The 25,450-nt window shown below is 32.9% G+C and overlaps 4 protein-coding genes, 1 long non-coding RNA gene and 1 other non-coding gene across 6 annotated transcripts; 4 read left to right on the plus strand and 2 right to left on the minus strand.

Moving 5' to 3' along the window:
* On the minus strand, window positions 1–1,697 carry LOC123881714. The gene is made up of 4 exons (XR_006799571.1): window positions 1,441–1,697; window positions 456–584; window positions 278–373; window positions 1–189 (listed from the first exon to the last, which is right to left on the minus strand). It is a non-coding gene; the product is annotated as an uncharacterized LOC123881714 (long non-coding RNA).
* Window positions 1,698–4,149: 2,452 nt separating this feature from the next.
* TRNAE-UUC lies at window positions 4,150–4,221 on the minus strand. The gene has a single exon. It is a non-coding gene; the product is annotated as a tRNA-Glu (tRNA).
* A 2,544-nt stretch (window positions 4,222–6,765) lies between these two features.
* On the plus strand, window positions 6,766–8,027 carry LOC123922339 (pectinesterase 4-like). The gene is made up of 2 exons (XM_045975065.1): window positions 6,766–7,195; window positions 7,327–8,027. The coding sequence occupies exons 1-2, from the start codon at window positions 6,766–6,768 to the stop codon at window positions 8,025–8,027; spliced, it is 1,131 nt and encodes a 376-aa protein (XP_045831021.1).
* A 2,413-nt stretch (window positions 8,028–10,440) lies between these two features.
* Window positions 10,441–10,974, plus strand: LOC123922340. The gene has a single exon (XM_045975066.1). It carries the CDS (start codon window positions 10,441–10,443, stop codon window positions 10,972–10,974), a length of 534 nt encoding a protein of 177 aa, XP_045831022.1.
* Window positions 10,975–18,380: 7,406 nt separating this feature from the next.
* LOC123922341 lies at window positions 18,381–18,908 on the plus strand. The gene has a single exon (XM_045975067.1). The coding sequence runs from the start codon at window positions 18,381–18,383 to the stop codon at window positions 18,906–18,908; it is 528 nt and encodes a 175-aa protein (XP_045831023.1).
* Window positions 18,909–20,482: 1,574 nt separating this feature from the next.
* On the plus strand, window positions 20,483–21,016 carry LOC123922342. The gene has a single exon (XM_045975068.1). The coding sequence runs from the start codon at window positions 20,483–20,485 to the stop codon at window positions 21,014–21,016; it is 534 nt and encodes a 177-aa protein (XP_045831024.1).
* Window positions 21,017–25,450: the final 4,434 nt, after the last annotated feature.

Here is a 25,450-nt window from a genome sequence, read left to right on the forward strand (position 1 = left end):
TTCAATCAGCAAATTAATTGTAATTATTATTTAATAAATTTGGTATTTGAAATTTGAATGTCAAAATAGGAGCCACAATAACATTGACAGAGTAAAAAACAGCTTGAAATGCATGTAACAATATGATTTCACTTTCTATAACTTGCGACGATTTGCCGAACGCTCCACCTCCTCCAACGCAGACGTAAACTGTTTTAAATATAGGAAAGTAATCAGAATGAAAAATCAACAAATCAAATACAAATAATAAGTTGAACGTAACAATTATAATACCCACCGAGGTATATCTAGGTGCACTTTGTGTTCCCGCATGTAGAACGGTGTTAGAATGTGACGGGTGAATGCCTCCCGGAGAGAATTGTGCAAAAAAGTGCTGTTTTAAATAGAAGAAAATAATCAGAATAAAAATTAACAAATTAAACACAAACAATAAGTTGAACAATTATAATACCCACCGGTGCATAACTAGGTGCACTTTGAACAATTTATATGCTCCTGATGATCAGGTGTACCCTTGTGAAATATATAAATATCAAATGTGTACTACTTGGCCAAATTGTAAATATTTTAGTATTGTATATACCCTGCAAAAACTTGTGATCAGTTGTTGTGTGTGGATTATTGTCATTTTGGTTCAAAACAAACACCTCTATCAAGTCCCCTACAATATACAGTACTAGTAGAACCTTTGGATTTTGTCTTAGATCTAAGGACTGTATAGTCGACGCAACATGTACAGTACACTGATGCATGAGATCCAATTGGGAGAGTGCGGGTTCTTCACCCAAAAACAAAAGAGAGGGTTAAAGGACACAAGCAGAGAATAATGACAAACAGCATCAGATTCCAATTACAATGATTTATATTAGATTTATCAGATTCCAATTACAATAATACTCAAAATCAACCACCAAAAACTATCTAATTCCAACCCACAGAGCAACACAGAGGCCTAAGCGTGTGAGTGTGTGAGTGTTTTTCAACCATAAGTATCTCTCAAACTCAACAAAATTAATCTCTCCCTTCCTTCTCATGAAATGCTCTTATAGATCAATCAAATAACCAAACCAACCATAACATCAAATCATCACTTATCACTTATATATATATACCAACCATAACATAACCCATTAAATATATTACTCATCACTTATATCTATAACAGATCACAAATGCTATGAAAAGTATCACAGCACCTAACAATCACAAATTCCCCAATTTATAACATATCAAAAACCTTAACATTGATTTAATAACACAAATCAATTATTTATAGTTTCAATTGCATTATCAATCAATCAATTAAATATAATTAGATTCAGATGAAAAAACTCCAAATTATTAAGAAACCCTAACTATCGTGCTTCAAAAACAACAAAGAGAAAAGCCAGAGAAGAGAGGGAGAGGGAGAGAGAGAGAGAGAGAGAGAGAGAGAGCTACGTGTTATTGTTCAGTCGGAGAAGAGAAAAGCGTCGCACACGTGAAGAGTTGATCTCACCAGAACAACGACGGCGAGCGTGACTGTCGAAGAGGGAAAACAGAGGAAGAACAAAAAATACGGGTAAATGCAGAAGAAGGACCAAAATCTTTTTTTAGCGGTTTCCCAGAAATCTTTATGATTAATGCAGAAGAAGGACCAAAATCTAAATTAATAGAATATAACACTTAAATTATAATTAATTTAAAAATAAAAGTAGCTAAAATTACTTTGTGGTAAAAAATTAATTATATTTAATTTAAATACATGTGGTTGAATTTAATTGGTGACACCTCATGCCACATCAGCATAGGGCATATGCCCTCAATTTATGTGAGGGTAGAGAAGTAGATTTACTGATGATAATTAATGATATATAGTAATATTCAAAAAGAAGGATGTAAACATTATTAATGTAAACATTCTTAGAAAATTTCCATGTGATCATGCAGCTACCTAGCTAGCTAGCTTAGTATACGTTCACAAGGATGTAATATTAATCCTCAAATCTCATATAATCTTATACATTATCATTTACAAGTTGAGACTCTCCCAAATCTCATATAATCCTATAAAATTCATTCTCTTCATTTAAACTTTACAAGCAACAAAGACTCAGGAATTTTCTCTTCTTCTTTTTCTTCTTCAGGTAATACTTTTTCAGTTAATTACACTTTAATACATTAGGAGTGAAGGCATAAAAGTAAGGGTATAAGCCATACAATTTTATTTTTTAAGACCGTAAGAAATTAATTAGTGTCATGCATTTAAAATATTAATTTTATTTTAATTTAGTTTTTGAAAATATTTCTCTTTAATGGTAAACTAAACATTTTTAAAATTAAATAATTTGTACAGTATAAAAGTAATCATTGAATTTTCACGTTCTAGTTTTTATTCTCTTGTTAATTTAGTTTTCGAAATACTTCTATTTCATACATGTGATATTACTGTATTAGAATTTTATAGTATTTTGTAGATTGTTGCTCTAAATATCAAAATGAATTAAAAAGCACAATACTATTGTGAATAAGAATTAGAAATAAATTAATTTAACTCCCCATATTGATGTTACCTATGACATTACCGTGGATAATACTATCACTTCATGATCATAGATTAATTTTGCATGTAGTTTTAAGTTTGCTCCATTACACACAACACTCACAAATTTTTGCACACTAAATAAGATCCTATATATACCCGTGTCTGTGTGTATAACCTTAGGTGAATTAGAGGTTTAGTGATAACCTTTTTGGACGTACATCCTCTTCGGTTATGGTATAAAATCTCATCTAGAATGTGATTTTTTTGTGAATGTCCATATTTTGGATGTACATCGTATTTATGGTTCATTTCGAATGAGTAATTAACTCTAGAGACAAAAAAAAAAAAAAAAAAACGAAATTGTAGAGAACAAATCACAATGGAGCATATAAATCTTTAATATATAGAATTTCTCCGATTATATTCAAGACCACACAATGGAACATAACTTATCTCTTAATTTCTCTACATCATTTGCAATGCTAATTAATTAATCCTTTTGTTTTCAAACTTGTAAAACATGACAACACATTTTCTTTTCTTCTTGTTACAAACTTGTAAAAATTAATCCTTTTGTTTTCAAAGTTATAAAAATTATTGGGACCAAATTGAGAACCATATAGACTCTTAATTCTTCATTGCTGCAAGAGAATATTGAGCAAAAATAGGATATATTTCATCCTCTCTTTGCTAATTCCATATATCATTGCTGCATAATAATTAATGAGAAATCATGACAAAAAATAATTAATGAGAATATTCCATAAAATACTATTAATGTTAGGGTCTTATGATTAAAAACCCAAAATGGATTAATTACTACAATTAGTTAATGACTAGCTACAAAGACAAAAGGGATTGTAGTACTAGCATGTTTTATTATCTTAAAATTAAAAAAACCCTCACCAGAAGTTACCTCCAAATTATACTCGTTAAGTACATACCCATTAAATAAACAGATGGATATAATACTTGTTGCACCCATAGTCTCCTAAGTAGCTAGCATAGCTATCAAAATATTTTTTTAGAGAAAAAACAAAATGTAATGAAAAAAATTCTTGTAGTGTGGGAAGAGTTTAGAGTGAGAGATAAAAACGGGAATTTTGAAAATTTTATTTGAACAAAGGTATGTAATATTTATTTCTCTACTCCTTAAAAAAAAAAAAAGGAGAAATCGGGCCAAAAAGTTACTTTTTTTTAAAGAACAAAATGTTAATGCAAATAATTTTTCGATAAGGTTTTTATAAGAACTTTTAAAAACACTTGTAACACTTATGAGTGGAGCTCTATACTCAGGCTCTACAAGTAAAGTTTAAGATTAGTTAGAGATTGTATAGTACATGTTAGTCATTTTAGATGTATATCCTTTTGGTTAGGATAAATTATCTCATCTAAAATATAGATTTTTTTTTTAGGTATTGTCAATTTTAATAGTTTACATGTTGTTGGCAATATTTCAAATGGGAATCTGTCTAACTCTAGGAATTTGTTTAGGATTAACTATAGAGCTAATCATATATTGTAATATATTTAAAATTAATATATGTTTTATTTTTTCTTTCTAAAATGTTTAACATTTTTTAATTAAAAAACACATTTTGAATAATAATTCCAATTAAAAATAATTCCATTGCCGGGAATCGAACCCGGGTCTCCTGGGTGAAAGCCAGATATCCTAACCGCTGGACGACAATGGATTCTTACAACATATTAATATTATAATTTATTTAATTTTTGTAAATTTAGATGTTTTATACATTTCATTATTATAAAAAATTTATGGATACTGATATTTTCTTTTAAATGAAGATTCATTTTAGTTTTTAAGTCAAATTTGAAGACTTAATTTAGCCCCTAAAACAAATAAATTAAAATAACTTAGTCCCTCTATATATTTTAGGTCCTTAATAATAATAATCAAAAAATAACAATTAATTCCTGACAAAAAATAAAATAATACAATTATGCATGTTTTCATCCACATAAGAACCAATAATGTATAAGTAAAATAGAGAAAAAGTTACAAAATGGAATATTGAAGATTGTAAGATAAAAATCATATGGAATGTGCAGACCAATTGTTAGGTAAAACTTAAATTTAGCAAACAATTTGAAGCAAACAATAAAATTTTTCTCCTAGGGCCATAGTAAGGACACATCATATAGATAGATTTTTTATCAATTGCATTTATATTATATAATTACAACTATTTCTGAAACTTAGAAAAAAATCTACAACCAACGACAAATAAAACTCTACAACAGCATAATGCAACATGTTAGTATACAAGCAGAAAAAGAAACTTTTAGGCCAAACAAGAGACTAACTTTTACAAATCACAAATGCATATCACAAAAACAAGAGACTATGATGATGTTCCCTTCGAAAACCAGCCAACCACCGATCATCAATCCCTTCGAAAACCAGCCAACCACCAAATAAACAATGCTAGGAATACATACATGGTAAATGCAACTAAGATTGCAGAAATTAAATAAATTTTTATCCGTCATAAAGATGATTACTTAAAAGTTTTTATAAGGTTGAAGTTGTTAGTAGAGAAGTTAAATGATGGAGTTATAGATAAAAGTTGATTTAACGATCATAAGTTGAAAGTTGAAAGTTGAGTTAAATGATCGATTTTAGCTTATACAGATCATAAGTTTTTAAGAACTATTTTCCACCGATCGATTGTTTGGAATATAGTTTCATCACATACTACAATTCAACAAAATCTAAAACTGCAGCAACAGAAACAAGTTGCAAGTTTTCACCTCTGGTTTTGACTGAAGTTGAAAGGTTTCCTTAAGATCCAAGTCATGAGAATGTGAAAGCTTCTGCATTCTCTTATTAATAATTAACAACAAACTACTCAAATATGGGAAACTTTAGATAATATGAAAGCTTCTTCATCACATAATATGTGCACAAATGCATAGCAAAACCTGTTAGGCTCAATATGAGTTCAAAACTAACAGTGAAAATATTAGTCATCACAATCTAAAATAACAAGAGTATCACATAGGCTTATATACACACATGTTTATCCTTGTGAACCTCTAACTAGAAACTAACTAATCTCTAACTGCAGTCAGTTATAACCAACTAATGCCAGCTAACTTGTGTCACAAGAAACTGACTTATTGTCTATGGAATGGAAGGTTCCTTAACAAATAGCCATTTATCCAATGTCAAAATTGAAAACAGATGTCTACTGCATAGTTCAAAACAGATCATTCACATTGCACCTCATGGACCAAAATGAAAACAAATCATTCACATTCACAATGTAGTTCATGGATCAAAATGAAAGCCTAGATCTACTGCATAGTTCAAAACTATCAACAAATATTGACGACTAAGAGAACAAAATGACATTAACACAATAATAAAAATAACGAATACATATAGAACAACCATGAAACCAACACAATAGGAAAAATTAAAATGTGTAACATTGAGAGCTAGGTTGAGCACATACTTATAACCATATATAACATATAATTAGCATCACATAATCTAAAGAATATACAGTTAACACATACCTCATTCAGTACTGAATGCATCTGATTAACAAATTTAGTTTAAGAATTCAGAATTTCCTGCATAATTCATCCAAACGCATCCAACTTCATCCTCCATGCATCTCCTACACAGGTTGCAGATGAGATGTATAGTAATTATATAATTATACCATGGCCTTATAGTTAATCTATCAAATGAAAACATAAAACAATGAATTTGCAAACTTTGTGAAAGAAGTTGCAAACAGGCCTCAAATCCTGGGATTAACAGCACAAAACAAAGAACATATAGATCCCAAGGACAAACGAACACCTAAAAACCAAAGTGAACAGATAATAAATCCAACTACTAAGAACCATATAGCAATTAAAGAATACTCAGGCACCACAATCCCACTTTTTTCCTGACAAATTCATAAGAGCCTAAAACTGAAGCTTAAATCAAAAGACCACAAAGACACCATAATCTATTGACTCCTTGTGACAATAAAATGAATAATCCACTTGAGCTTTATACATAAACTGATATCTATATTTCTTGACAAGCCAATCATCAATTCCTTCGGAAACAAGCCAACCACCGAATAACTAATGCTTCAAAAAACCAGAATCAAATAAACACTAGACTTAAATAAAAATGTTGTAAACTTAACAAAAAAGGCATCAAACATTTTAAATCAAGCTGCTTAATTTGTTTCCCTATAAAATTTTGTAGGATGGAATCCTTGAATGCACGATGCTTCTATATTCAAGTTTTAATTTCTACCATTGCCACCTTTCTCTTAGTGGCTAGTGCCAGGGTGAATCATCACATTGTTGATCGTGATGGATACCCTTCATGGTTATCTACCAGTGATCGGATAGTAGTATCTCAGCTTCAGAGTGGAGGTATGCAACCAAATGCCATTGTGGCTAATGATGGCAGTGGCCAATATACCACGGTCACTGACGGCATCAACTCATACCCTACGAATTTCCAAGGTACATACATTATCTACGTTAAGGCCGGAATCTACCAAGAGTATGTGACCGTTGATCAGAGCAAACATAACATTCTCTTGTATGGCGATGGACCTACCAAAACCATAATCACCGGAAACAAGAACAAGAACCAAGGACTCTCAATGCCGGAAACTGCCACATTCAGTAAGTTAACTGTTAATCCCTCTTTTATTCCTCTGCTTTCCCTTATATTAATAGAGAAGAGAGACACAAATATTATTGGATAGTTATATCTTGAATTACTGTTTTAATTTTTGATTAAAATGTGCATGCAGCCACCTTTGCTGAAAATTTCACCGCCAAGTACATTAAAATTGAGAATACAGCGGATGCAACAGGTGAGCAAGCGGTAGCTATACGAGTTGTAGGTGATCGATCAGCGTTTTATAATTGTGCCTTTCGCAGTCATCAAGATACATTGTTTGTGGACAATGGCCGTCAGTTCTACCGTGACTGTGAGATTTCCGGAACGATTGACTTCATATATGGTCGTTCTAGTACTTTAATACAGAACTCTCAGATTTTGGTGAGAAAGCCCCTTGAAGGACAAAGCAATGTTGTGGTGGCTGATGGCACTTCTGCATACAGCAGGTTCACAACTGGTATAGTCTTGCAAAACTGCTCTATATTGCCAGATAATGAGTTCAAGCCTTATCTGCACACCACAAAAACTTACTTAGCAAGACCATGGGGTCAATTTTCAACCGCAGTTTTCCTTGAAAACTATATTGCTGATTTTATTCAAATGGATGGATATCTGATTTGGAGTAAAGATCAACCAAACATTGAAAACCCTTACTTTGCTGAGTTTGGCAACACTGGACCTGGTGCCAATGCCACAGCAAGAGTTAGTTGGGCTAAAGGTCTAATCAGCAAGAAGGCGGCTTCTATATTCACAGCGGAACAGTTCATTCATGCTAGAACTTGGTTGCCCGCCACCGGCATTCCCTATGATCATGGATTGAAATCAACTTAACTGTTAGGCATATGTTTTTCATTTGAAGAAACTATTAGACATATATATTTCAGTTGTAATGTTTTTCATAATTATCACAAATGCAGTTGCAGTTGTAGATTATGTCTATTAATCGAATTCTTAGTTATCAAATAAAGAAATTATTACTCACATTAATAATCTGTCTCTCTCTCTCCCCCTCTCTCTCTCTCACATTAATTTTATGCTTCTGAATTCTGATGGTTTGTGTTTCATGTTTTGGAATTGTATGGGCTTGTTATCAGATATGCATCTCAAATTCTGGCCTATTCTATTATAAGTTTGGTTTATAATTTGGTACAAATTTGGAATGTAAATGTGGTTAAGTGTTTCATTTTTATGTTTGTTCTGTTTCTGTTCCAGCTACTATGAAGGTTGGACTGTTATTTCCAACAACTTATAATTGCAGGTTCAGGTTGCTACCACATAGTTCGAAGTGAAACGAATACTGAATTGAATTTGATGTTAGATTGTTAGGTATTTATTTATTTATTTATTTTTTGGTGGAGTTAGGTAGTTATTTTAGTTACACACTTTTGTTATGTATTGAAAATATAATTATTTCCCCCTCGTCTTTGTTAATTAATTGAATTAAAGCACTAAGTAAGCTAAAATATTACAGTCACTAAAAAAACTGTAACTTGCTGATTGAATATTACTTGGCTTGCAAGATAACTGACTAGTTAGTGTATTTTAGCTTCTTTGCATTAAGTTAGTGTATTTCAGCTCTTGTATAAGTAGCATACACCAGACATTGTAATCTCGCAGATTTGTGAATGAAACTTGCTAGCTCTTTGGCTTCTGTGCTCATTTTTCTAGTTACTGCGCCTATTTTCTGGTTTTTCTTTGTGTCGCGCCCATTTTCTGTGATCACCAGTGGAGTTTCATCTCTACATTTCACATGAAGGAAAACTTTCAGAAGATGTTCCAAATGACTGAGTGGTTGCTGGACTCATTGGTTGTCAATCAAGGGTACATCACTTTATTGTTGTAATGATTTTTCTTTCAAAATCACACGGTTCAAATAAATTATTCATTGTAGTATTCAATCAAATAGGTAAAGACGACTTTATAAATTTACACTATACAAATTATTCATCGTAGTGTTCTGGTAAGGCTTTTTTTTTTCCGGTTTGTTAATTTTACCGGAACATTTTTCAAAAGTGTTCCGGTGAGAAATTTTCCAGTTTGCAAAAATTTTCAGAATTTTCATCGCTTTTACCGGAACTCTTATAACAAGTGTTCCAATTTATATTTTATTCAGAACCTATTATAATTGGTCACCGGAACATCTTGAAAATGTGTTCCGGTATAGGAAAAATTGCAGAATTTTTTTTGTTGTTACTGGAACCTCCCAAAGTGACATTCCACATGATATTGAAAATTGCTATGTTGGCCCGAAATTAATTAAGTTTGGAACGTGGGATCCGAAATTAATTAATTTTCTGAATTTTAGTGATTGTATTGGTTGATATAGGAATGAGAAACTAACAAATTTGTGATGGGAAAGAATCTGTTTATTCCTTTAGGCAAATGCTAAATATATTACAAGCTAATCACCAAACCTAAAATATTGCTGTCATGCTTATCATTTACAACAGAAAAGGAAACAATATATATAATGCTAGCTGTCTTGTTTGAGAAGAATCCCAAAATATTGGGTCTCTTAATTAAGTGATAATCTGTTGCCAGCTCATCGCATATAATCATTAAGGATAAAAATAAAAGGAATTAAATGGAAAAGCTAACAGAAAGTGTGAAGGTGGTGGTGGAAGATATTGATCAATGAAAACTAAATAATCAGAAGCGATATGAAGAGAAAAAATATTTGGGATAGAATTGAATTAGCAGCTTCTAAGAATCAGATTATCAATCCTCTAAGATGCATATGTCTCCAACTGAACACTGCAAACATTAGCTTCTGTAACTGGTGTTTCAATGCAGATTTTCACCTATATTGCACAGTTTCGGAACGCAAGCTCCGAAGTTTACCGTTTTCGGAATTTACGTTAATATTAGCCAAAGATGTTGAAATTAATTCACCTACTAGACATAAGGAAAACTGATAATTATGCATTAAACACTTTGATATATTTGCCTAATATGTGCAGAATAATATCTCTATAATGGTATTTATGATACGGTGAGTCAACGCATGTTATTAATGATAGTTTTTTTTTTTTTACACTTCGGATTATATGATCCGAATTTAACTTTTTTTAATTTTTTTTAATTTTTTTTTATATTTAGGAACTTACGTTATATGATAGTTTTATGGTACTTTATAAAGCCTGGGAAATAACCTTGTTTGATATAAACACAAAAAAAAACTATATAAAGCCGTTACGGAGTAAACTCAAACAAAATCAGTAATCGAGGCAAAACAAATTATACAATGCTTCGTTTCTCCAGTCTTATGGTGGTCTTTCTTTTTTGTGTTGTGCCCTCATATGCTGTGAAAGTTGTGGAAGCTGATGCCATTTGTAAGAATGTCACCACCAATCCTTCATTTTGTTTAACTCTTCTCAAATCAAAGCATGGTGCAGATCTCGTTACCCTTGCTCAATACACTATTGATGTGGCACGTATTAACGTGACCAACATTGTCAATCTAATCAAAAAACTAATTCCTCAAACTGGTAATGACCGCGAGGCAAAAAATTATTATGAGAATTGTTTGAGTTCATTTGGGTCAAATGGCGGGGCTCTTAGTACACTTGTGAGAGGTGAACAATATTTGAAGAATGGTGACTACGTTGGGTTTGGAGTGAAAGTCAGTGGTCTCTTTGCTGAGTATCTATCCTGTGTTGAAACAGATTCACCAACTGACCCTCCTTATCCTGATAAATCTTTGCTCCCAAAATATGCCGGAGTTTTTCATGATGTTGTTGAAATTATGAATGTTATATCACTTTATTTAACAGAATAGATGCTTAGTTTTGAACTTTGTGTTTCTTGGATAATGTTGCAATAAAATGGTTCAATTTTGACATTAATATATTTTTACCCATAATTGAATTTCATTTTATTTCATATTCACAATAAATACAAACTAAACTGCATAATCAGCATTTTTTATTGTGCATTTCACGGTCATATCAATATACATTGTATGTAGACAAAGTACTGTTCTACCGCAACTGTGAGATTTCCGGAACCATTGACTTCATATATGGTCGTTCTAGTACTTTAATACAGAACTCTCATATTTTGGTGAGAAAAGCCCCTTGAAGGACAAAGCAATGTTGTGGTGGCTGATGGCACTTCTGCATACAGCAGGTTCAGAACTGGTGTAGTCCTGCAAAACTGCTCTATAATGCCAGATAATGAGTTCAAGCCTTATCTGCACACCACAAAAACTTACTTAGCAAGACCATGGGATCGATTCTCAACGGCAGTTTTCCTTGAAAACTATATTGCTGATTTTATTCAAAGGGATGGATATCTGATTTGGAAGAAAGATCGACCAAACATTGAAACCCTTACTTTGCTGAGTTTGGCATCACTGGATCTGGTGCCAATGCTACAGCAAGAATTAGTTGGGCTAAAGGTCTAATCAGCAAGAAGGCGTGCGGCTTCTATATTCACAGCGGAACGGTTCATTCATGCTAGAACTTGGTTGCCCGCCACCGGCATTCCCTATGATCATGGCTTGACATCTACTTAACTGTTAGGCATATATTTTTTATTTTAGGAAACTATTAGACATATATTTCAGTTGTAATGTTTTAACTATTATCACAAATGGTAGTTGAAGTTTTAGATAATGTGTATTAATCGAATCCTTAGCTATCAAATAAATAAATTATTACTCGTAGTTACGATGAATAATCTCTCTGTCTCTCTCACACATTAATTTTATGCTTCTGAATTCTGATGGTTTATGTTTCATGTTTTGGAATTGTATGGGCTTGTTATCCTGATGTGCACCTCAGATTCTGGCCTATTCTTTTATAAGGTTGGTTTATAATTTAGTACAAATTTGGAATGTAAATGTGGTTAACTGCTAAAATTTTATGTTTGTTCTATTCCAGGTACTATGATGGTTGGGCTGTTTATTTCCAACAAGTTATAATTGCAGGTTCAAGTTGCTACCTCATAGTTGTAAGTTAAATGAATATTGAATTTGATGTTAGGTATTTATTTGAGTTACACACTTTTTTTATGCATAGATTCAGGCCATGTATAGAAAATATAATTCTCCATGACTAAGCTATGGTGAACATAATAATATCTGACATTGGTTAAGGTTCATACTGCTTCATGACTAAGCTATTTTATTTTAATAAATCATGAATTAGATGTGAACTTTTGTAATGGTTATGATTTTTTAGAATTTTATGAGTTAATTTTATTGATTTGCAAGTTGTGATTGATAAAAAGTGCTCACAGTTTATGCTGTGCAGGGCCACTTGCTTGACGCTTGACAGGTTCTCCCTTATGTCGCACTCAGTCTCTTGTGAGGTATAGTTTTCAATTTCAATTGTTAATTTCAGATTCTAACTTCTCTTGTTTTTAGTTCACTTATCACTTGTTAATTTCCTATCTTGTTAAATATCAAAGCAAATGCCCTACTGCTCCTACCTGTCCTGTGGCAATACTTGGTGGTTTTCCCTTCTGTGATCATCAATGGAGTTTCATCTCTACATTTCACATGAGGGAAAACTTTCATAACAATGTTCCATACCCTGTCAATTTAAGAGCAGTTGTTGGACTTGGTGGTTGGCTTCCAGCATAATGCTCACTGATGCAAGTAAGTTAAGATACACTCGATCGACATGTTACAAGTCAAAAAAATTAATTAATTTTTTCTAATTATATTCTATAATTAACAAATTTTTTGTTGGTAGATAGACGAATTGACTAGTCATTATAAACTCATACACATAAAATGAAGGGAATGTAGTTCGAACACACCCTTATTAATGTGGTTATTTGTTTTGAGTCAAATAATAACAATAACTAGTATAACTGACCCGTGCAATGCACGGGTTAATTTTCATTGAAAAATATTAAAATATTAATAATAATATTTTGTGATTTATTAATTAACAAAATTTATTTGATATATTCAATGTAATTTATCTAAATATGAAAAATGATACAGATTTTAGAGATTTTAAAGGGGAAGGGCGGAATGGTCTGACGAAGAGTGAAACTCATCCACTCTTCGTTTCCGATCGACGTGTTATTTTCTCCCTTGTAGCCATCTTCACTGGTCTTTACTACAATGCAAGGATCTCATGAACATAACAAATTGAATAAATAAATTCTATATTATTTTTCAGATGAAGATCAACCTCCCCGTGACCATATTTTTAAATGATTCTCTTGTTTAGAAAATAAAATTGAGAAGAGTGTTAATAACATTTTCTTAATATATTCTATATATAGTGGTGAGACTCACATGAGTGTCACTCACTTAAAGAGCGAGCTGAGTAATTGAAAGTGTTAAAAAAAATAGTGTTTCTGGCCTTCTTTATTCATAAACATGTTCATGGTTTTTTTGTCAAGTAACAGATATGGAAACTTTGTACTATATAATAGTAAACACTACAAATAATGTGGATCTACACATATTTTTTTGAACATCAAAAGAAAGAATTCTATAAATTGCAGAAAAAAGCACTAAATTATTTCTTTCTTTTTCTGTTTTCACAGCCAGTTTAATTTGATTCGGGGTTAATTATGGTATCAAGTGATTTATTTGATTGATATACAACATATGAATATTCAAATGCATTTTGACATGTATTAACATCTAATGTATTACAATAATTACTATAATACACTTAAGCATATTCCCTATTTTTATTGCACTAATATTATATGAAATTTGAATTTTAATAGAATGATCTTATTCATAGAAAGTTTAAATATGGTCAATGCATAAATAAGTCATTAAATAAATATAATTGTTAAAAAGTTATTAGAGTAAAGACATAATTTCTTCTGATATAAAAAAAAAGACACAATTCCTTCAATAAAGGATTCAATTTAGTCATCATGAAAAGGTTAAACCATCTTTTTAGTCTATGTCAAGGTTTTAAATTGTGGTTGCGGTTGTTGCGAATGCGGTCATTACGGTCGCTGCAACGCGCAATGCGGCTATTGCGGCGTGAAATCATTTTGACATTTCACAAGCTATATAAAATGAAACTACTATGTAACTATATTATTTATTCATCATTGCATAGTCTTAGTTTATTCCATAAACACTAATTTGAATGTGCTTAAAATACACGGTTGAGAGATGGTTAAAAGTAAGATTTTTCATTAGATTTAACACAAATTATGATTTAAAGGTCATAAATTTTATTTTTTTGTGAGAAAATTTGAACCAACATCGTCGAAAATGTCTGATGCGACTTCTGATGCGGTTGTGGTGCGGTTACGATGCGGCTGTACACGTGAATATTGTGTTGTAATTTTTGTCTCTAACATGCAAAGATCACAAATATTTGCAAGAATCATGAATCTGCAATATACAACGAAAACAATTATAATCAACAAAAAAATTACAATCAACAAAACAAAATTATCTATATTAAGGACATATGCATTGTAAATAGTCTAATCTGCGTAGAAAATAAATTCATAAATAAGTGCTCAATAAATTCATAAATAAGTGCTCATAGTATTTTATTGGTCATAGAGATGTATAAAAACAGTAGTACAAAAATAAGCCAACAATGAAGCAGATGAAAATGAAATATACTACTCACACAAAATAGACGAATAGAGAAACAGAGTACCTTTAAATGTTAGCTGAAACAAAAAAAAAAAGTGTACAAAAATGGTTAGAGTAGAACAATATAAACGTGAAAATAAGTAAGTGAACAGAAAAAAAAAAAGTGTGCTATACCTTTTAAAAAAAATGGAAGAAAAACAAAATGTGATAAATAATGGTGAAACAAAGTAAACAAAGAAATCTGGTTGAGTAAACAAAATGAATTAATGTGGTTATTTGTTTTGAGTCAAATAATAACAATAATAATAGCAGTAAATAATCCAAATCGTTATTATGATACTTAATTAGCCAATTTGAATTCTTGACCAAAAACCAAAAAATTAGTCAATTTGAATTTATTGCATTCAAATTTCAAAAACACCGTGTATTCAAACATTGGGTTGGGTGTAAAATAGTGGGAAAGAGAAAGATGTAGAAAATAATAAGTGAATACTGTTGTGTGTTATTCCTCAGCTCAAGGTTGGTTTAAATAGGAAGAGTACAAACATAAAAGGAAATAATAGATAAGCTTAAAATCTTCTAGAAATAACAAACTAGGAAACTAAATATTTTCCAACACCCTCCCTCAAGTTGGTGCATAGATATCTATCATGCCCAACTTGCCGATCAAATGCTCAAAGGTGGGTCTTGCTAAGCTTTTGATCAAGATATCTGCAGTTTGCTGACTCGAAGTTACAAAAGGTAGACATATGATTCCGGCATCTAACTTCTCTTTTATGAAATGTCGGTCGATCTCAATATGCTTGGTTCTGTCATGTTGAACTGGGTTATGAGTTATGCTAATAGCGGCTTTACTGTCAGAGTATAATTTCAATGGAAGCTCAATTTTCATCTTAAGCTCTTCTAGGACTCTGTGGATCCATGATCCTTCACAAATACCTTGAGCCATAGCTCTAAACTCAGCTTCTGCACTACTTCTTGCTACAACTCCTTGTTTCTTGCTCCTCCATGTCACAAGATTACCCCAAACATAGGTACAATATCCGGAGGTTGATCTTCTGTCAGTGACTGAACCTGCCCAATCAGCATCGGTAAATATAGACACATTTCTTTCACTTGTCTTCTTAAAAAATAATCCCTTTCCCGGATTTGCTTTCAAATATCGCAGTATCCTATAGACTGCCTCAAGATGTTCCTCAAAAGGAGAATGCATAAACTGACTTACTACACTAACCGAGAAAGCAATGTCAGGTCTAGTGTGTGACAAATAAATCAGTTTCCCAACCAATCTCTGGTACCTTCCAGTATCAACAGGAACACTACCTTCTTCCCAAAGTTTTGCATTAGGATCCATTGGAGTATCTGCTGGTCGACATCCACTCATTCCTGTTTCTTTCAATAAATCTAGAATGTATTTTTGCTGGGAAACTACAATACCATCTTTTGATCGAGCAACCTCCATACCAAGAAAATATCTCATGGATCCCAAGTCCTTGATTTCAAAGTCTAATGCTAATTTCTCTTTTACTCTTGCCATTTCAACTATATCATCTCTAGTAAGGACGATATCATCAACATAAACAATTAGGACAACAATTTTTCCATCTTGGGAGAACTTTGTGAACAAGGTGTGCTCAGCTTGTCCTTGAATGTACCCTTGTTTCTTCATGGAATAAGTGAACTTTTCAAACCAAGCTCTAGGAGACTGCTTTAATCCATACAAAGACTTATTTAGTTTGCATACATTTGATCTAAACTTGTCTTCAAAGCCAGGAGGAATGTCCATATATACTTCTTCTTCTAAATCACCATTGAGAAAAACATTCTTAACATCCAACTGATGTAGGGGCCAATCTAAGTTAGCAGCAAGAGACAAGAGAATTCTGACAGTGTTCAATTTTGCAACAGGAGCAAAAGTCTCTGAGTAGTCTATACCATAGGTTTGAGTAAAACCCTTAGCCACCAATCGAGCCTTGTACCTTTCGATTGACCCATCTGAATTATACTTCACAGTAAACACCCATTTGCATCCAACCGTCTTCTTGCCATCCGGTAGTGTCATAACACTCCAGGTTTTGTTCTTTTCAAGAGCTTTCATCTCCTCAAGTACAGCTTCCCTTCACTTTGGAACTTCTAGAGCAACCTGTACATTTTTTGGAATCTCTACACTAGACAATTTTGAGGTAAAGGCAGAAAAAGACGAAGACAAATTTGAATATGATATAAAATTGGACAATGGGTATTTAGTGCAAGATCTAACAGGTTTTCTAACAGCCACAGGATCATCGATATCAGGATACAAAATACGACTCTCAGAAACAGAGATAGACTTACCTTTTGTTTTTTTAGGAAGTTGATCATCCCCCGGTTCAGATTCATGACAGTGTTGAGATGTGGACTCATCACTTTCTTTGTGATTCTTTCTCACAAAAACCTTTCCTTTCCAAGTCTTGTTTCCTGCTTCAAACCTATTATCTTTATATGACTCATTATTTTGTGGCATTTCAATTAGATCATCATTATCATTGTTTTCAAGATTCTCATTGTTTTCTTCATGAGAAAATGTAGGCTCGGATTCACCAAGCTCACTACTCATAACAGGAGTAGGATTAGATAAAGAATCATGGCCATTTTTCGTTGGTGCAGAAGTATAAGTCTTAGAACTTTGTGATACCGGCAAAGATAAATTATTAAAAAAACTCATGTCCTCAGTTTGAAACGAGTTAAAAAAACTCATGTCCTCAGTTTGAGACGAATCTTCATTTAAATTTCCCCCTGAAGATGCGTGTCAAAAAAAGGTTTGTTTTCAAAGAATGTAACATCCATGGTGACAAACATTTTCTGGATTTTTGGATCAAAACATTTATATCCCTTATGGGTTGGAGAATACCCAACAAAAACACATTTTATAGCACGCGGTTCGAGTTTGCTAATATTCTTATGTTCATGAACAAATGCAGTGCAACCAAAGATTTTTAAGGTCAAATCGTTTGAAACACGATCATTAGGAAAACATTCTTTGAAAATATGAATTGAAGTTTTAAAATTAAGAACTTTGGAGGGCACTCTGTTAATTAAGTATGCAGCAGTTAAAACTGCTTCACCCCACAAATAATTTGGTACTTTACTTGCGAAAAGTAAAGCTCTAGCCACCTCCCACAAATAAGTATGCAGTACTTGTGAACAGTATGCACGTAATGAACAGCGCCGCCGGTGAACAGTACCACGTAATGAACAGTGTGTTTGAACAGTACCGCCGATGAACAGTATCAGCGAATGAACAGTGCGCATAAACAGTATCACGGTGAACAGTGCCGCACACAAAATCAGTTGTCGTGGTCAGATTGTAAACACGACGGCGGCTAGGGTTTTGCGGAAGCGAGACCCCCAAAATCGGGAGCTCTCGATACCATGTAGAAAATAATAAGTGAATATTGTTGTGTGTTATTCCTCAGCTCAAGGCTGGTTTAAATAGGAAGAGTACAAACATAAAAGGAAATAATAGATAAGCTTAGAATCTTCTAGAAATAACAAACTAGGAAACTAAATATTTTCCAACAAAAGACATCAATTTTTTTTTTCTTTTTTGGTCAAGATTATATTTTAGATACATTGAATAACTAAGGAAAAATAAACTATACAATATGATTCGTTTCTCGGTGGTTTTTCTTTTATGTGTTGTGTCCTCCTATGCTATAAAAGTTGTGGACGTTGACACCATTTGTAAGAATGTCAATGATAACCCTCCATTTTGTTTGAATCTTCTCAAATCAAAGAATGGTACAGATCTTGTTACCCTTGCTCAATACACAATTACCGTGGCACGTATTGACTTGACAACCACAGTCAATGTAATCAACAAACTAATTTCTCAAAGTGGCAGTGATCTCAAAGCAAAAGACCATTACGAGTATTGTTTGAGTTTATTTGGAACGGGAGGTGGTGGTGCTCTTAGTTTGCTCGGAGATGGCGAACAACATTTGAAGAATGGAGACTACGATTCGTTTAATGTGCAAGTAAATAGTATCATAGCTGATTATTCAGAATGTATTAAGGGAAGGACACCGGGTGTCCCACCTTACGATGATAAATCTGTACTTCCAAAATATGCTGAAGTTGTTCATGATGTTGTTGATATTTTGTCTGCTATAGCACTTTTTTTGGTAGATTAGATGCTTTCAGAGTTTAGTTTTGAACTTTGTGTTTCTTGAATAATGTTGCAATAAATCAGTCAATTTTTACATAATAAATGAGTTTAGTATTGCTCGCTCCAATGGTCGGTAGGATTCATAAAAATTTGTTGTATGTTTTAAGTCTTTATTTTTGCCATTTTTAATCGTTAGATTAATTATGATTTAAGTTGGCGCATCTTTATTTTACCAAGAAAATTTGTGATCCATTTTAGATCTGGGCAATGTTGATTTTTGTAATTCAAACTGTCTTTAGTCGCTTGGCAAGAAGATCTTGGCTTAGCGAGACCCAATCATGCTTTCTAGCTTAGCGAACTTATCTGTTTTCAGTTTTGTTTTTGACAGTTATAGGAGTTAATTAGTTTGTTGTGTTACAGCTGTTAATTTTATGTTAGTATGTTAGAGAGGTTAAGAGTTTGTTAGCTGACTTGTCTTGTCACACAATAGTTAAATGAATGATTTTTTAGATTTTGATGAGTTAATTTTTGTTGATTTGCCTTTTGTGATTGATAAGAAGTACTCACAGTTTATGCTGTGCAGGGCCACTTGCTTGACGCTTTGACAGATTCTCCCTTTGGTCGCACTCAGTCTCTTGTGAGGTATAGTTTTCAATTTCAATTGTTAATTTCAGATTCTAACTTAGTTCACTTATTACTTGATAATTATCTTTTTCTTATCTTGTTAAACTTCCCTGCACTACATGATGTACTATAATATAAGATCATATATCAGAGTATAAGATCAGTTACTTGGCTTGCAAGATAACTGACTAGTTAGTGTATTTTAGCTTCTTTGCATTATAAGTAGCATACACCATAAATACATTAATTTCAGTTACAACTAATAGCTTCTTTCAATTAGTTATCTGTTATGTTTCAGCTCTTGTATAAGTAGCATACACCATACATTGTAATGTCTCAGATTTGTGAATGAAACTTTCTCGCTCTTTGGCTTTTGTGCTCATTTTTCTAGTTACTGCGCCTATTTTCTGGTTTTACTATGTGTTGCGCCCATTTTCTGTGATCATCAATGGAGTTTCATCTCTACATTTCAGATGAGGGAAAACTTTCATAAGATGTTCCAAATGACTGAGTGGTGGCTGGACTCATTGGTTGTCAACCTTCGCCATGTCATCAATTAAGTTTCAATTGCGTCCGGTAACAGATTTGACTAAAATCGATCAAGCCCGTTAGCAAACACTCCTTACTTGTTAACATGCTTAAATAGGCAATTTTAGATCAATCGATCAATTGAATTCACTTTTCAACTTTGACCGATAAGTACAAAGTTACTCAATCAAATAATAATAAATTGAGTGAAATAATAATAGTAATAATAGTATTAAATAATTCAAATCATTATTAAGATACTTAATTAGTAAATTTGGATTCAATGCATTCAAATTTCAAATTCAAACCAATTAACTAATCATTCCTTTAGTAAAAAAAAACAAAGCAAAAATATTATTTTAAAATTATTTAATGATGAAAACTATATAAAGCCGTTACGGAGTAAACTCAAATAAAATCAGTAATAGAGGCAAAACAAATTATACAATGCTTCGTTTCTCCGGTCTTATAGTGGTCTTTCTTTTTTGTGTTGTGCCCTCATATGCTGTGAAAGTTGTGGACGCTGATGCCATTTGTAAGAATGTCACCACCAATCCTTCATTTTGTTTAACTCTTCTCAAATCAAAGCATGGTGCAGATCTCGTTACCCTTGCTCAATACACTATTGATGTGGCACGTATTAACGTGACCAACACCGTCAATCTAATCAAAAAACTAATTTCTCAAAGTGGTAATGACCGCGAGGCCAAAAATTATTATGAGAATTGTTTGAGTTCATTTGGGTCAAATGGCGGGGCTCTTAGTACGCTTGTGAGAGGTGAACAATATTTGAAGAATGGTGACTACGTTGGGTTTGGAGTGAAAGTCAGTGGTCTCTTTGCTGAGTATCTATCCTGTGTTGAAACAGATTCACCAACTGACCCTCCTTATCCTGATAAATCTTTGCTCCCAAAATATGCCGGAGTTTTTCATGATGTTGTTGAAATTATGAATGTCATATCACTTTATTTAACAGAATAGATGCTTAGTTTTGAACTTTGTATTTCTTGGATAATGTTGCAATAAAATGGGTCAATTTTGAAATTAATATATTTTTACCCATAATTAAGTGATGCCTTCTCTTTAAATTTCTCTTCATCTTCTTCAATTGAAAATGGGGATGGTTTTGGATTCTTTTTAATTCAGAATCACTCATGTGCATCTATGAATTTTGCTTCTTAGGACCCCCTATGTTACTTCCAAGCGCCCCGTATTGACCATTTTGCCCATATAAAGGGTTCCGGATCGTACGATCCGAAATCGCTTAATTTCAGAACGTAAAATCCGAAGTGAATTGGTTCCAAACACGCATAGTTTCCGAATGTTACTTTAGAGTTATGAAATCTAGTAAATGTGATTGGGAGATATTATGTTGGTGTTTTTTATATAACTGATGTTTCAAGTTTATGGAAAGATTTATTTCCTGTGTTTGAGCGATGGTTAGCAATTAAGTTTTATATGCACCCTGCAAATTTTGGTGCATGTTATATAGTTTATTCAGGCATCACTCTTAATCCTAAAGGGAGAGAATTTGTGACATGGTTTTTATGCATCAGGGAGGAATATCTATTCCAATGTTTCATCATATTGCATTTATCAAATTTGCAGGAACAGCTTCAACTCATTACAATGTGAAACTTTAACACATTGGGCATTATTAGCTAATATACATTTAGTACTGAAAATGATTAAAAAATAGAGCTATGCTTAGTTGCTTACTTCCTCCTTGATGCATATATGATTTTGATTCGTAGTGATGTTGTGGATGCTTTGTCTTTACAGGTCCTGCAAATATACCAAAAAAACAAATATACTAAAAGCTTAAGAAATGTCAATCTACCGATAAAATCAACTTCGACATTCTTCCAACACTAACACATCACATTTGTTGGAAAATATTAGGAGTAGTACAAAACAGAAAGAGTGTAACACAGATTGGAAGTTTGTTGTGCCGTGAAAAATCACTGCCTTGAAAGCAAAATTCGGCTAGACCTTGATGCAATCTATATTGCCGACTGCCCCCCAAGGTTAACACAACGAGCCTATGAACACGTGCACTCGTGGCCTTAGGCTATGGAAATCACAGAACAATTGCCCAGAATTTTAGTAGTAGAAAACAAGGAAAAATGAGTGAAAATCAAGAGATATTTTTCTGTGTTTTCACAAGACTATGACCGTCCTTTTAATAGCCAAACCAGCAGAAAACGTTTTTCTACTTTCCTTGTCAACAGCTCTTTGTTATTATTAGCTGATAATAAAAATTTGACAGTTAGAAAAATAGCTAATAAAGTGGAGGTTTTGCAATCTGGTTTATAGCTAATCAAGAGCATTAAAAGGAATAATTTGTTATAAGGAATAACAATCAAAACTGATTGAAATCAATTAAGGAAATTTGAGGAATAAAGTAAAAGAATATTTTCTACCAATGTGGGACATCACAATGCAATTCAGTTTGCCATTGTCCAACAATCCCCCACCAATGGTAAAACTGAAGGTAAAAGAAGCAAATTTATGGGCAAAAGAGAGAGTAACACTTAAGTATCAATATCATAATGATTGAATTGAAGCATAGTGAAGTAAGGCAACAATTGTGTCTAGGTAGTGAATTACTCTTGAACTACCAAGTTTTCAAATGAGACCCTTACAACACATGTATTTCTCTAATATCTGTGATTTCCGCGATATTACAAACAAGCGCTTTTAATGGCCATGCGCACACCTTGGATACTAATGAGTGCTCTAGAAAGACAGCCTAATTCTTTCATAGAAGGCGGCCTACCTTCACACTCACGTAGGTGAATCCATCAAGTGCGTCTCAAAAGCACCACCAAAGAGGCTATGGATTTATTAAGAGCAAAAGAATGCTCATCTTTCAAAATAACAAGCGGTGAGTCCATCAAGTCCAATTCACACGGACCACCCAATAATTAGGGCTATGAACTCATTAAGAACTAAAAGTTCAACCTATCAACACTGTATTACCACATGTCATGGAGATGGGAAATGTAATACAATAGAGTAATCATATGGTTTCGTTTGACCATTGATGGGATCCACCATACTTTCCTCAACACAAAGGCTTAAGCCCCATCCCCCTCGACGATTCAAGTACTACTTTCTTTGTTAGACCTTTAGTGAAAGGATCCGCCAAGTTTTTCTCAGATCTAACAAATTGTAAAGAGATCACACCATTTTTCAGCAATTCTCTAACTGAACTGTGTCTAATGCGTATGTGTCTCCTTTTTCCATTATAAACACTGTTCATAGCAACTCCAATAGCTGCTTCAGAGTCACAATGAAGAGAAACTGGTATAGACCGTTTCCCCCACAATGGCACATCTGCCAACAAGTTTCTCAACCATTCAGCTTCTTGACCTGCTAAATCAAGAGCAATAAATTCTGATTCCATAGTGGAACGTGCTATACAAGTTTGCTTCGAAGACTTCCATGATATCGCACCTCCACCTAAAGTAAAAACATATCCACTAGTGGAACTTACTTCATCATTATCAGTAACCCAATTTGCATCACAAAATCCTTCTAACACAGCAGGAAATTTATAAAAATGCAAACACCAATCCATAGTACCTTTAAGATACCTGAGTAAGCGACGAAGTGCAGTCCAATGTTCATTACCTGGATTGTGAGTATATCTGCTTAGTCTACTCACGGCATATGCTATGTCAGGTCTAGTGCAATTCATGAGAAACATAACACTTCCTATGATTTTAGCATATTCAGTTTGTGAAACACTAGAACCATTGTTTTTCTTAAGATGTATGCTAGGATCATAGGGAGTTTTCACAGGTAATTCATCATAACAATTAAACTTTTTAAGTATCTTTTCAATATAATGTGCCTGACACAGGGAAAAACCATTATCACTTTTTCTCATTTTAACTCCAAGAATTACATCAGCTTCTCCTAGATCTTTCATATCAAAATGAGAGGATAAAAATAATTTGGTCTTTTCCACTACAATCACATTAGTACCGAAAATTAACATGTCATCAACATATAAACATATTATCACACATTCTTGTCCAAACAATTTAGAGTAAACACAAGTATCAGATGAATTCACAATATAACCATCACTTACCAAAGTTTGGTCAAATTTTTCATACCATTGTTTGGGAGCCTGTTTAAGGCCATATAATGATTTTCTCAACTTACACACTTTGTTCTCTTGACCTTGAATCACATAGCCCTCAGGTTGTTCCACATAAATTTCTTCTCTCAAGTCACCATTAAGAAAAGCTGTCTTTACATCCATTTGATGCACTATAAGTCCATGAATAGCAGCTAAAGCAACAAGAGAACGGATTGTGGAAATTTTAGTAACAGGAGAATATGTATCAAAATAGTCAATTTCTTTCTTTTGTGTGTAACCCACAACTACTAATCTAGCCTTAAATTTATCAATGGTTCCATCAGTTCTTAATTTCTTTCTAAATATCCATTTACATCTAATTGGCTTACTTCCTTTAGGCAAATCAACCAAATCCCAAGTATGATTAGACATGATAGAATCTAATTCACTATTAATTGCCTCTTTCCAAAAGCTAGCATCAATAGAAGTTACAGCCTCATTATAAGTTTTAGGATCTTCCTCAATGAGAAAAGTGGATACAAATGCATCATTTACTTTATCAACATCATTGTTTTCAATCAAGAAGGCAGTAACAAAATCTGGTCCAAAACTACTTTCTATTCTCTTCCTTTTACTTCTTCTAAGTTCTTTAACTTGTTCATTTGCAACAGAAGAATAAATAGGCAAATGTAAAGGCACTGAAGTAGTATTAGAAGAAAAACTCAATTCATTAACATGTTTAGTTAAAGGAAATTCTTGTTCAAAAAATTCTGCATTTCTAGATTCACAAATAGAATTATCATTCAAACGCAAGAACCTATATGCAGCACTATTTTGAGCATATCCAATAAACACACAATCAAAAGTTTTGGTACCTACATTAGTCCTCTTAAAATCCGGCAAAGCTACCTTAGCTAGACACCCCCATACTTTTAAAAAATTTAAATTTGGCGCAAATCCTTTCCATAATTCATAGGGAGTTTTATCTAGTCGTTTATGGGGAACTCTATTTAGTATATAACAAGCCGACAAAATGGCTTCCCCCCACATTTGGGTAGACATACCAGAACTTAATAACATAGCGTTCATCATTTCTTTAAGTGTTCTATTTTTTCTTTCCGCTATGCCATTTTGTTCAGGAGTATAAGGGGCACTAGTTTCATGGATAATCCCATTCTTTTCACAAAAATTCTTAAGAAAAATAGTTCCATATTCACCACCCCTATCAGACCTAAGTCTTTTAATTTTACGGTCTAATTGGTTTTCAACTTCTGCCTTATATTTTAAAAACATTTCTTCAGCCTCATCTTTTGTCCTTAGAA

This window comes from Trifolium pratense, linkage group LG4 (genome assembly GCF_020283565.1).
Source record: "Trifolium pratense cultivar HEN17-A07 linkage group LG4, ARS_RC_1.1, whole genome shotgun sequence".
NCBI classification, from domain to species: domain Eukaryota; kingdom Viridiplantae; phylum Streptophyta; class Magnoliopsida; order Fabales; family Fabaceae; genus Trifolium; species Trifolium pratense.